We start from the raw sequence: 13,720 nt of genomic DNA on the forward strand, positions 1-13,720 counted from the left end.
AACTATAGCCATCCTTGATTAAGCACCAATTTTCTTGCACCACACGTGGTTCAGCTAGGATTTCATCAACAGCAACAATAGTTGTTGACGCACTTGGTCTCCCACTACAAACACTTTGCATCTAAAAAAAGATTTCCTTGTAATTAATTATTCCCACCAGCCTTTCCCCGACCCACCCCTCTCTCTCGACGGGTCTGATCACAATATATGAAACGGAATAAAATTTTAAGACTTTCCTTTACTAGGTTTTGTTTTACTTTATAAACATAAAGAAAACCGTTTTGAATTAAAGCTTGGTTTTAAAGATAACAGTTTTTTTAAGGTTTTGCTTTTTATTTCACAAACAAATTCAAAAACAAAAAAAACGAATTTCCTTCTCGTAATGGTTTTATAAACTACTGAGAGAATTGTTTTAGATTCCGATTTAGATCATAGTAAATTCGGGTTTAATAGATAAATGCAAAAACAGTTTCCGTCCTGAAAGATTTTCACAAAATACCCCCGTCGTTAAAAGTAATAAAATAGATATTAGGGGGGATCGAAAAAAGCAAATTTTTTGTGATGCTTTTGGGGATGAGCTGAAAAGTTGTCTCTATGCATAAGTAACTTTTGTTCAAAATTTCAACACTATAGGGTAATGTTTTCTTTTTCTGGGACGTGAAATTTCAAGAATTTACTAAAATAGCCCAAATTGTTTTTTGTTTTTTTTTTAAATTTTAGAAGAGATTTGCAAGAAACCAAAAAGCTCCAAGCTTGTGCTGAAAGGAAAACAAAAGAGTTTCTTCGTAGTTCTAAGTCTATTGTGTTCTGCTCACCGCAGCCTGATGGTGATAAGGCCTCATTAATATCAACGTTCTTAAAAGATGATGAGGCATGTAATCAATGTATACGACTACAAGCCCTTTCATCCTCTTTGCAAATGGGAAGGAAGCTTACAAATACCACATATGAATTTGGGATATCGTTTCAAACCATGGTTGCCATGCAACCAGGTTTCTAACGCTCTGAACGATATAGGCCTAGTCCCTTATACATCTTCAGTAATTGATAAAAACAAAGTTGTAAGATAAAAATTATCGAACCATGCAAGAGCTTGATAATACTCATTTAACAGATATATTTAAAATATACATTTAATTGATAATACTCATTTAACAGGTCTTTACTTCGACAGCCGACGTGACAAAGCATAGTCAACAGAAAAGGAGGATGATATATACTAACAATTGTACAGGAATACTGTTCCTTGGTGAAAGAACCAGGATCTAGCTACGTTGGTCATGTTGCACTGGCTTTAGGAACAAGTCTGGCCATTCCTGAAAGTATTTACGACTGTATCACAGCAGAAGGACCTGGAGGTTTAAACCATATTCTTGTTTTAGGGTGTGATGAAACGGTCGTAAATACTGGAGTTCAGAATGGGGTACTCCGTCGTCTTGAACTGACAGGAAAAGCTGTGCAATAGCTGTTTGTCAACTACATTTTAACGAATTGCTTGAGTTCCTAGATGGTCCCACCTCCGGACCCACCTCCTAGACTGGTTGGATTGGAAAATCTTTATAGGCGTGTGAGCTGCTTCCAGTGGTAACATTTGAGCTAGTCAGCACTTCACCATCAAATTATATATCCACTCTGAGTGAGGATCAGAAGTATTTGAGGGATATTCCTCTCACCGTTAGCTCTGATGTGTTCTCTTATCCTTCAACATCGCAAGCAGAATGTTTTCAGGAGATGCGAAGTAACCACAGTCGATGACGCTGCGGTTACTTCGCATCTCCTGAAAACATTTTTTCTGTTAACTATGATAATCCAGCAAAACATAAGTTTATTAAAAGCAGAACAAGACACTAATTACTATATATAATTAGAGCGGTAACTCACGGTAATAATAAACTCGTCCAACTTTTGAATGTAATTCTGGAGTTCTTAGTGTAAATATACCTTATGCTGATAAGTAAATTATTAATGATTGACAATGTCGAGTGCTTTCGATAAGTCGCCAAACATCTCCATGAACAACACAACATGATGAATGTTTTATTTCTGATTAACTAACTTTGTTTTAAACTGTTAATAATTAATATTTAATTCAAATCCCTTAATATTCTTCAAAAATAATATCTTCTAAATTTGATCGATCAATTAAAGTCTAACTGCGAGATTTTTTTCGATGCAGCGTGAAGCTCATAGAATGTTGTTTGTTGACAAGTGGTTTGGACAAGGTTTAGTTCCAGTACTTTAAATGGTGTACGTGTACTAGTTCTCGCTAAGGTTTCTTGTACCAATGATATATTATATATACTAGATGTCTAACTTGCGGGATTTTATTGGACAAAAAGTGAAGCCGCTTTTTTTGTTTACAAATTGAATCCGCCATTTGTAATAAGGGCAAAAACTATATCCGCCATTTGTAATAAGGGCAAAAACTATATCCGACGTGCGAAATAAAAGTTAAAAATGCACGTTTTTGCCCGAATTAGAAATGGCTCCCACGGCTTCACATTTCGGATCGAAGTTAGACATCTAGTATATATAATATATCATTGTCTTGTACAGTAGTATCTTTTAAACAGATTAGCGCTGGATTAGTATTACATTTTAAAGATGAAAACGCTGGTTTAGCAAATCTTTTTTAAACAGTTGAAGGAAAAAAGGGTAAAAAAAGGCGAGTCACATTTTCTCAAATTTTTAAGTTATCGACTCCTGTAAAGTTTCTTCAAAATCCGAGTTTTTAGTGAAAAAATGGTTTAGTTCATGAGAAAACACGAATAGAAATCATAAACAATAATCATAAACAATAATCATAAACAATAATCATAAACAATAGAAGTACAATCGCTGTCAAACTTTAAAAATTGACTTTTTTTGAAGCCGAAAAAAAAAAGAAAAAAATTTACCTTGTAGCTTTCAAAATAAAATGTAAGAAAACATTAGAAATTATATACTGAGATTTTATTCTAAAAAACGTTCAAAATTTTACTTATCTTATTAAAGCAAAAAGTAATTGCTCTACATGTTTTTGTGAGTGATTATTGCTTATTCGCCACAACGACAATAAAAGAGCATATTATTACCTATTATATAACGCTGAACTTCGGTCCTTTCATTCCAGAAAACAAGCTTTTAGCAACAAATTACTTAGCCGCTAATCGCCTTTTAATTACCGCGATGAAGCGTATCACGTTCCTTAAATTCCTGTGTTGCTAAAGTAAACATATGTATAAATATCCACGTGCGCGATTAAATTTTTTATGAACTAGAATCCACTTGTGTATTTATTAGATACTGATTTTTTTTTATCGTCATCGTTGCTATTGATATTGTTATATATACACATTTATAAAAATAGAGATTATAAGGAATATCATTTATATATAACTTATATAAAACTGTTTCCCATATTACACAGAGTATAGACTATGCAGCAGGAACATATTCAGGAACTGAAGTTAAACCTTTAATTAAATGGGGACATCACCATCAAGAAACAAAATAGACTTTGAACTGACTGTTAAAACAGGAGATGTAAAAGGAGCTGGAACTGATAGCAATGTCTATTGCGCTTTAATTGACTTTGATGGAAATAAATCACGGAATCTTCGTCTAGATGTGAGATGGAGAAATGATTTTGAAAAAGGAAGTATTGATTTATTTAAAATCAGGAATGTTCCTAATATTGGAAAAATTAAATCAGTTGAACTATGGAGAGATAAAAAAGGTATTAACGATGATTGGTTTGTTGAGTATGTGCAAGTTAAACAAATTACAGGATTTTTGGATGATTTAGCAAATGAGAATATTTTTTGTATTGGCTCTAATCATTCAAAAAAAGAAATCAACAATAACGATGAAAATTTTAAATCAAAAAATTACATTTTACCATTTCCATGTCATCGCTGGATAAAAGCAAACAAAAAGTATGCATTTTTTGTTTATGATTCTTCATTACCTCAATTTGACCCTCGGACAGAACAAAGAAAAGAAGAATTGATTGATAAAAAGAAGGAATATAAGTTTTCTAAATCTTCTTCTGGCATTCCTAGAAGGGTATGTATATTTGAATGTATTTGTTTATGTATGTATGTATGTATGTATGTATGTATGTATGTATGTATGTATGTATGTATGTATGTATGTATGTATGTATGTATGTATGTATGTATGTATGTATGTATGTATGTATGTATGTATGTATGTATGTATGTGTATTTGTAGGTTGAGAGTTGTCCTGTTGAAGAGAATTTCAGTAATGATTATAAGGTTAGTTAAACAACTTATAAGATTTAAAATAATTTTGAATAATTTACTTAAAACATGCTACTTATATACTACCTATATTTATTTTAAAAAACTTCCTATTAATTATTTTTTTAGTATTTGTGTTGTAGTTACTTTTAAAATTTTCAGTGGGACATACTTGGTAGAAAGATAAAATTATTAGCTCAATCTAAGCTAACTCAACTACTGACTTCTGACAACTGGAATAGTTTAGATAATTTTCTTCAAATTTACAAGGGAACATTTAATATACCATTGGTATGAATTTTTTTAATGAGTATTTTTACATTTTTAAACATGTATGAATAAAGTTTTCTTAAAAAGCACAATTAAAGTTTTTTAAGAAAATTAGTTTGAGTTCATTAGAGGAGCAAGCAGATATATGGATTGTTTTTGTATTTAAATGCTCTTGTACTTAAATTTTGTATGCAGAATTATAACAAATCTTTCAGTTACAGTAAGTATAACAATTGCATGACTCTTTGAGTTATTTCATTTTTGATAAAAAGGGTTACTATAATTGGGACTCAGATGTAAATTTTGGAGAGCAGCGTTTACGTGGTTGTAATCCAACATTGATTCAGCTGTGTACAAAAATACCTGACAAGTAAGTCACTAAAGTACATATATTATGTTTTAATATCTTTATTAACAGATTTTCTATTTTAAAGTATCAATATCCTAAATAGTGAACTATCTGAAATGAAGGACTTTTTATCTTTTATTACTAGTTTTGTTGTAACAAATGAAATGGTTTGCCCATTTTTGGATGGCATAACACTTGATGAGGCTATTGAGAAAAAAGAGTTATTTTGGGTGAACCTAGAAGTTTTAGATAACTTGTGTTGTAAAGACAACAGAAAAGTAAGCTTTTGAAATCTTTTGATTCTTATTCATATCAAATCATATCTTCCCCATTGGCATGCTCTGACATAGATTTTTTTCTTGCTACATTTATATTTATAAAGTAGCATAATTTTATTTATCATTGTATTGTTTTTCATGTTTAATTGTACTTTTAAGTTTTTAGAATGTTTTACATTATTTTAAAGCATTTTCTTAAACACTTTTTCCTGTATTACTTATAATTATGCTTGTAATCTTATATTTTGTTTGCTGTAGATTTGTTCACCTATGGCACTTTTTCATGCAAAAAAGAATGGAGACTTGCTTCCAATTGCAATACAATTATTTCAGCAACCCTCTCAATACAACCCAGTAAGATTTTTTATCTAGTAAGAATCTTAAATTTTGTATTTTGTTTTCATTTGTTTCATATATATGCATGGCTGCAATATGTCTGAGAAAAGATATTTTTACTTTGTCCTACACATTTATTTCCCAAGATCTGAATAATTACTTTTATAATAATTACTTTTATTTTATTTAGGTTAATTATGTTAATTATTTCTCCCTTTTTGTATGGAATAAAATTTGTTAAACATTTTGTTGAAAAAGGATTTTGTTAGAACTTATGTTTTTCTAGTTTTTTCATGGATAAATATTTTTGTGTGTGCTTTTGTGTTGTGTTTTTGTGTTTCTTTCAATATCTAGATGACAATAATTTTAATCACTGCTGGATGTTGTGTCATAGTTTAATAATATAAAAATAATAATAATAATAAAAAATAATTCAGTTATTTTAAAATATCAATGCTCTTTTAATTGCAGGTATTTCTTCCAAGTGACCCTCCCTACACCTGGATGCTGGCAAAAATGTATTTTAATAATGCTGACTGTGCAGTACATCAAGCCTGTACTCATCTTGGTATAAAGCAGTTATGTTTGCAATAACTGAAGTTTGAACTTATTTATTGGCAATTTAAAAAATAAATTGAGTACTAGTTAGAACATTAACAAATAATTGATTACTTAATTTAAAAAGTAATAACTTTAAAGTATAGTTTTTAGAGTTGCTTTTCAATAAAAGTTATCAATTACAAGTTACTATAAAATGTAATACATCGCTATTACTCTACTCCTACCTACAGAGAATGCTTTATTAGTTCAGAGAGGCCCTAATTAGAAATTGTTTGATATATCGCAATCTTGCATGTGTACAAGTGCACAACAGAAAGTAACAGAGATTAAAACAAGTATTAAATAAATGATCAAAGAATAAAGAGCGATGAAACACAAGTCCATAGTGAAGTAAAAAAGTACTAAAACTTCAACAGTCTTCAAGATAAATAAAGCTGCAACAGGTTGCAGTTTTTTAAATGAATATCATTTAGATTTTATATACTTATCCACAAAGCAAATGTTGCATTTCAAGCTTTTCATCAAATATACTATTAAGTGTAATAATCTGACAATTGAGACTAAATAAATCCTTAACAGATGCACTAGATGAAATGAAATAGTGAAGATTGTTATTTGGGGTTGTTTAAATAACAAAAGTATAAAAATTTGAAATTTTTTATTTTTTTACTAAATTCCTCTGGAAAAAAATTAAAACTAAATTCCTCTGGAAAAAAATCTTTAAAATTCAAAATTGAATTTTTTTAAATTTTGATATGTTCATTGAAAAATCAACTGCACAAAAAATTTTGTAATCGAAATGTAAAAACAAAAGTAACAAAAATTCTCATTACTTAAAAAAGTGGTTTGTAACTAAGTTGTTATTATAAGTCAATTATTTTAATAAAGTAATCATTATTAAAAGCTACAAAAATCACAGTAATGCTTTAAATGCATTTATTTCTAAACACTGATCATCTTCAAATGGTTTTCTTTTTAATGTTTTCAATTTAGGATTTACTCATTTGGTATGTGAGTCTGTATGTATTTCAGTTCATCAAACCCTTTCACCTTCTCACCCTGTATTTCGGTTGCTAGCTCCTCATTTCTTATATTTAATTGCAATTAACAGGTTAGTTTATACCATATGTTTAAAGATATATGTTTATATACATTTGTGTATATACATATATATTGTGTATATACATATATATACATATATATACATATAATACATATATTTATGCATATACATATATATACATATATACATATGTTTGTTTGTTTTTTTAAATTCTAAGTTTAGCTGTGGAGAAACTTCTAGCCCCAGATGGTTGGATTGATATTACGATGACAATGGGTGTGTGTGGTCTTTTGGAAATACTAAAGATGAAGTATGGTGCTATTTATTCTTGTGAAACTTAGCTTATTTAACTAGTAATAAAAAAAAAAGATTTTTGAAGATATCCATAAATTTTTAATCAATATTTACAGGTGGCAAAATTGGAGGCTTGATTGTGACGGCTGGCTACCAAATGATATAAAACATAGAGGAGTAGGTGTTTTTTATAATGAATGAATTGGAAAAATTCAAATTATAAAATGAAACCATAATATAAAAATTATAAAAAAAGTTGGGAAATTTTATAGACAGTTGTTTAAATATTATATTTAAGGAAATTTTTTAAGGTTGGTGATACTACCATTTTAAAGAATTATATGTACCGAGATGATGGACTGCTTATACATGAAGCAATTCTTAAATATGTCACTGAAGTGCTTACTTCTATATATGGTAAGTTTAAGTTATCAAACTTAATTCTAAAAAAGCTACTTGTGGGGTTTGACCCTTTAAAGTTGCCACAGCTTTTACAGTCAACCATAGTATTAGTTCTTTAATGAGTGTATCTTTCATCCTATTGTTTTCCAGACTCTCCTGAGAAGTTAAAAGAAGACTATGAAGTTCAAGAATGGGCTTTTTGCTTAGCTGATGAAGTGAATGGTGCTGGAATAAAGGTGAAAATTTCTTTTGGTGAAAAATAATAAAAATGGCTTTCAAATAACAAGCTTCCAAATAAGTAATAACTTATAAGTTCTGATGAGGAAAGCAATACATGGGTTTTTGTAAATCTACAAGGGTATAAATTGAAGTACCTTTATTATATGAAGTAAGGTTTATTTGGTTGAGTAAGTATATGGAAATGAATAATTGAGTTTAGCTCTATTTTTAAGGCTGTTTTTTTTTTATTAGAACTTACAGATTTAAAGGTTTTATCAATTTCAGGGAGTCTTTGGTGATGGAAAATTTGAAGAGCTTAGTGATCTTATAAAAACTGTTGCTTCAGTTATCTTTCTAAGCAGCGTAGGACATGCATCTGCCAATTTTGGTCAGTATGATGAATACGCTTTCCCCCCAAATTATCCAGCAATAATGAGGGGTGAAATCCCTACTTCTAAGGTAATAACAAAGTAAAAATAAATTTGATAAAACGCACATTTATTGATAAAAAATAAATTTGATAAAACACATTTATTGTAGAAGCAAAAAAAGTGTTTTGTTTTGAATTAGTTTAAATGAGTATGTTAAAGTTGTTAAATTTTGTAAATTGATAAAGCTAAAACTAGATTTGTATACTATATAAATTTATAATTCTTAATCCAAGTTCTAAGTATTATTTAAACAAAATCTGAAACGGTTTTCATGCATTAACTAATACTTAAAGCTAAAAAATTGGAACCAATTAATTATTGGAGAAAAAGAATTGATTTTTTGTAGTTTAATAACAAATATTGCACACTTAAAATGATTTTTTTCTTAATTAAAGGACCCATGCACCTTAGAAGATGTGATTGCCCAGCTTCCAAATAAACAAACAACCTTAAACATAATGGTTGTCACAAAGATATTGAGTGACAGAGGTACCAATCCACTAGGAAACTTTGAAGTGCAATACCAATATGACCCTAAAGCTGTTGCTGCTGTTGAAAGGTTCTCTCTTTTTGCTCTTGTTTCAAATTAAACCAATCTTAGTTATGTAATGTCTTTATTAGCACCCTTATCTCTTGATAAGCATCAACTTGTTTTTTTAACTCTTAGTTAGATCAACTTATCTCTTGATTAGCATCAAAAAATTAAGTATTATTTTTACATTTTAAACCAAAATTTGGTCAAAAAAGTAACTATTGCTGGCAGTTTAAGTTATGGCGAATTACTTATTAATTTGCCTAGTGCCATACTCAATGTGTAGGGGCATTGGCACTCTTCTAAAATAAATTAATTTCCTCCGTTTCCACCTCTCAAGTTTAAATCCTTGGTACGCCACTAGTCTAATTAACAAAAAGCTTAACTAAGTATCCTCTTAAAAGATAATTGATCAGATAATTTTTAGCTACAAAATTAACATAATTTAAAGTATTGTGAAAGTAATTATTTGTTTCTAGAAAATCATTAACATTTGTCTTGTTAACGTACACGAATCTTTTATAGGTTTCGAAGTAATCTAGGTGATATCAGTGCGAAGATAAAAGCAAGAAATAAAGATTTAAAAAATCCTTATCCATACTTAGATCCTGAAGAGATTCCAAATGCTATTAGTATTTAAGATACCATCGCAAGTCCTAGTTGCAAATGAATAAATTATCAAAGATTCAGCTTTATAGTTTTATAAATATTTAACTATTTGTTATATTTAAATTTTATGGTAAACTTGCAAATTCAAGAACACAAGCATTTGTCAACCGTTGAAACAACGAACTGGCAACTTGTAAGAATTGTCCTTACTGATTATATGAATAAAGTCCGCAAATTTATTTATATCAAGGATTCATTAAAGGTGTTGATGAGAATATTGAGAAGAATGATGAAATTATTTTTTTTATGATTGTTAAGGATACAAAATTTTTATCGTCTTTTATTGAATTCTAACGAATAATTATTGTTAATGTGGTAAATATTGTAAATTTTTAATTAAAATATATCGATAACAAAATATAATTCAAATGATAGTCGTTGCATATTTCTTATAGTTTTAGTTAAACGTATAAAATGAAAAACACTAAAGAGAGATGATGATTACATTACATATCATTAAATATCTTTAAAAGTAGATGATCAACTTATATCCTTTAATATTGATCATGATAAACTTACGTCATTAAAAGGAGATGATGATCAACTTGCATCCTGATATATAATCATGATCAACTTTGCATCATTAAATATTAATCATGATCAACTTGCATCATAAAATATTGATCATGATCAACTTGCATCATTAAACATTTATTATAGTTGGGAACCGATAAAAACTTACATGTAAATCGTGATTTTTTTCCGGTAGAAATTTACTAATTTTTTATATAATTACCGGTTTTTACCGTCTGAAAAACTAAATATAAGAAGTGAAAATTATATTAATTTCAACAAAGATAATTTTTTTCTTATTGTTCTTTTTCTTTTTTTCATATATAAGAAATAACCTTTCAGAAAGCAAAGACTATCACGTAACTTACCACTCATTCGTGATCTTCTCTTGGTAGCAAATCAACCTTCAGTACTAAATGCTCTTTCACTTTCAACAGAAGTTGGAGAAATTGTTTTAAGTGCCGACAGTAAAGTTTTTAAATTTTTTGTTCTTTCCCGATTACTTTCATACAGGTTGAACTGTTTGGACAATGACTTGAATTCTTCATCACTGCTATCCTTTCCTGCAAGAGCATTTCTCTAAAGGTCTGTTCTAATTCCTTTTCAAGCGACAGCTTCAGTTGACTCTCAGGATTTGATGAACTGTTGTGAAAAAGCGCTAAGTCAGTAGTACTATTGTTTTCATCTTCTTTATTGCTGCGAATGTAATGTACCATTTCTTTAGCTGTTTTCATCAACGTAGGCTTTGAAGGAACTGATAGAAGATCATCTGTTTTTCCTACTGAGTTGGGTGATTTCAAATATCTTAATAAAGCAAGTAAATTGCTCTGTTGACTTTCTCTATATCCTTTTGATGCAGTTTCTTTCATGCTTCCTGCAAGATAGGAGTTATTATCTTCTAACCTGTCGATAATGAGTTGGAAAACTCCATGTGCAGTAAGCAGATTTCTCTGCTGCAAATTTTTTTCAAGGCAATTTCTCATGGCTCAAGAATCAAAACTTTATTGTTCAAAAGTTCAATTTCATCGCTGGTGAACTCAAAGTCTATTTCAATCTCTTTATTACATCTATAAGAAGAGAGGATTTTTTTGCCATACTTCTCTTGAATTTTTTCTCAAAAAAAAATTGTTTTTTACAGGGGATTTCTTATCATATTTCTGGCTTTGAATATAATAACTTGAATATCTGGAGCCAAATTTCTAGAATTCAATTCAGTCTCTTCTAGGAAAAAAGGTACATTTGAATTTACCTCATTTTCTTCTTCCTCCTCTATATCCATTCTTCTACCTCCATATATTTACTCTCTTCACCTTCTATTTCTACATGTTTCATATAAAACAGTAACTGACAAATGCAATCTATGTGGCAAACACAATTGGTGGGGACAAGGTAACATCTTCCCAAGTTTGATCATAACAGATGCCCCATCTGTTGTGAGATAAACCACTTGTTCCCAATTTACACTAAATTCATCTAGCTTTCTTGAAAGTTGTTTTTTAGCCTCCATCATCTACATTAATCAACCCTAAATTGTAAGATTTTCTTTACAGATGGGCATCGAAACTTAGTCACACTTTTTTATTCATCAGCAGTCAAGCTTATGTGTTTTCCATGTAAATTGTGAGCTACTTTTTTTTTCATTTCCACTGCAAAATCACCAATATATTTTGAATTTATTTTGTGATCCTTTAGTGGATTAAAGTGTAGATTGATGAATGATTTTCTAATGAATTGAGAGTTAGTCATTGCATGAATGCTGAAGCCATCCTGGCATACATTGATGCCATAAATTCTCTTTCTACAAACTCTGTCATATTTCTTTGCCTTTTTAACAACTTATTTTTTGCTTCAATACTTTTCATTTTGTCATGTTCAGATTTTAAATGAACCCTGAGCCCAGAAGTTGATCCGACAGCACATTTAACAACTTTTTAAAATAAATTACACATGGCAGATTCTTGACCACATTTTTTAAAGTCATCCCAAACTGAGGACTTTTCGGTCGATATATTTCTCATCATTCAGGGAAGACATTATTTCGATATAATAGAATTTTTTAAAAATTCGGTAAAAATTGGTAATTACCGGTAATGAGATAAAAATTTATCGAAAACCGGTAATCCGAAATTCCGATAAAACTCCTAACGATAATATTAATCATGACCAACTTGCAACATTAAATATTGGTCATGATCAACTTGCATCATTTAATATTCACATTAAAATGGTTTTTTTAAAACTCTAATTTAGAAATTTTACTATCTTTCTTACTTACTAACTTTTACTATCTTTCTAATATAAAAATTTTTATCTTAAAGTTAATGAAAAAGTTCACTAAAAAAGTTCGCTAAAATGTTATCTGCAGTAATTTCAGCGATCAAGACGAAAACAAGTTCTGTCTACGTCATCTAAGTATAAATTGTCAGATTGCGTCGATGGTTCCCTCGTATTGTCTTTTACGCTCTCTTCAACGTGCGTATCCTTTTGTTCTCCCTTCTGTCTACTGGTGAAGTTCACTGGGTCTAAGTTCACTGTATACATAACAGTAAGTTCTTACTTGCAACCCAAATATAGAACAAATGTAATATGATGTTTCTTTAATAATCTTAGAATGCTTGGTTTACATCTGTTTTAAACTTTTTCCCTCAAATGAGTTAAGTTGTACTATAAATAATCGCGAGCTACAATACTTTTATGGTTAGGTACTTGTGTTCTTTAGCAAGTTTAATAAAATCTCTATAGTAACATTTCAGTTATATACTTACACTCCTACTATATATTCCAATTATAAATGTTTTTATCCGCCACTTATGCATATATTTTAACTATAAAACCATCAAATTCAATGTTTGTTAAATATTTCTTTTTTCAATAAGATCTTTAAAGTTTTTGTAGAACCACTGTATAACCACTGTATCACACAACTCAGTTTATATTTAAGAGTTATAGTTCTTTGAATTTTTAGTGTAGAAAGAAAATATAGAATATTTTCCTTCTAGATACTAAATGCTGAAAGATAAGATAACTTAGAACATAAATTTAATAAATAAAAATTTAATATTAATAAATAAAAATTTACGGATATAAATTATGTTCTAAGTTGTCTTATCTTAGCATTCAGTACCTAGAAGGAAAATACTTTATATTTTCTCTCTACAGCAGAGGGTTGTTCAGGGTATTTACTACGATAAACAAATTACTTAGTAATTCACAAACAATGCGACCACCTACAAAGAATTGGCTGACGTCTCTCTAATTCCAATCGGGTACTCGTAAGCGAATCGAACAATATATAACGAGACCAGCTTTCTGTTAAGTGAATGATTTCTTGTGAAACTCTTCTGTAATCGATTGGTCAATAAATATAAAACGCGGAACATAAACATTTGAATATGGATTCCAGTTTAACTTTTATATTCGTTCTGTTACTGTGGTACTGTTCTGTTACTATGGTATTTATAGATCAAATACAGTTATCAGTACCTAAAAATTCACGGACTTGCTGAACTGTTGCGAACTGGTAAGGTGTATGAGTTGCATCATCATAAGCTCCTTTAC

The 13,720-nt window shown here is 29.6% G+C and overlaps 1 protein-coding gene across 4 annotated transcripts; it reads left to right on the forward strand.

Annotated features, from left to right (window-relative positions):
* The first annotated feature begins 2,546 nt into the window (after window positions 1-2,546).
* LOC145189676 (polyunsaturated fatty acid 5-lipoxygenase-like) lies at window positions 2,547-10,021 on the forward strand. 4 transcript variants are annotated; one of them, XM_090090095.1, is made up of 16 exons: window positions 2,547-2,665; window positions 3,410-4,047; window positions 4,216-4,260; window positions 4,408-4,536; window positions 4,788-4,885; window positions 5,010-5,142; window positions 5,401-5,496; window positions 5,950-6,046; window positions 7,033-7,150; window positions 7,320-7,412; window positions 7,513-7,573; window positions 7,708-7,813; window positions 7,949-8,034; window positions 8,303-8,476; window positions 8,844-9,007; window positions 9,506-10,021. In XM_090090095.1, exons 2-16 carry the CDS (start codon window positions 3,466-3,468, stop codon window positions 9,618-9,620), a joined length of 2,097 nt encoding a protein of 698 aa, XP_089946221.1. In that variant the 5' UTR covers window positions 2,547-2,665; window positions 3,410-3,465; the 3' UTR covers window positions 9,621-10,021. The 4 variants fall into 4 exon arrangements, 2 of the variants coding, with proteins under 2 accessions (XP_089946221.1, XP_089946220.1); XR_016453256.1 differs by lacking the exon at window positions 2,547-2,665 and having other exon boundaries at window positions 3,168-4,047; window positions 7,325-7,412; XM_090090094.1 differs by lacking the exon at window positions 2,547-2,665 and having other exon boundaries at window positions 3,168-4,047.
* Window positions 10,022-13,720: the final 3,699 nt, after the last annotated feature.

The sequence above is a fragment of the Hydra viridissima genome, unplaced genomic scaffold, assembly GCF_058129835.1.
Source record: "Hydra viridissima isolate aposymbiotic clone 2 unplaced genomic scaffold, HvirCarnegie_v1 scaffold_6, whole genome shotgun sequence".
Taxonomy (NCBI): Eukaryota; Metazoa; Cnidaria; class Hydrozoa; order Anthoathecata; family Hydridae; genus Hydra; species Hydra viridissima.

Excerpts from the sequence above, each read along its gene's own strand:
- LOC145189676 (XM_090090095.1), top strand. The coding sequence starts at position 3,466 with ATGGGGACATCACCATCAAGAAACAAAATAGACTTTGAACTGACTGTT. Across the intron at positions 7,151-7,319 it reads TATTTAATTGCAATTAACAG|TTTAGCTGTGGAGAAACTTC; the intron begins GTTAGTTTATAC and ends TTAAATTCTAAG. Across the intron at positions 7,413-7,512 it reads TTGGAAATACTAAAGATGAA|GTGGCAAAATTGGAGGCTTG; the intron begins GTATGGTGCTAT and ends CAATATTTACAG.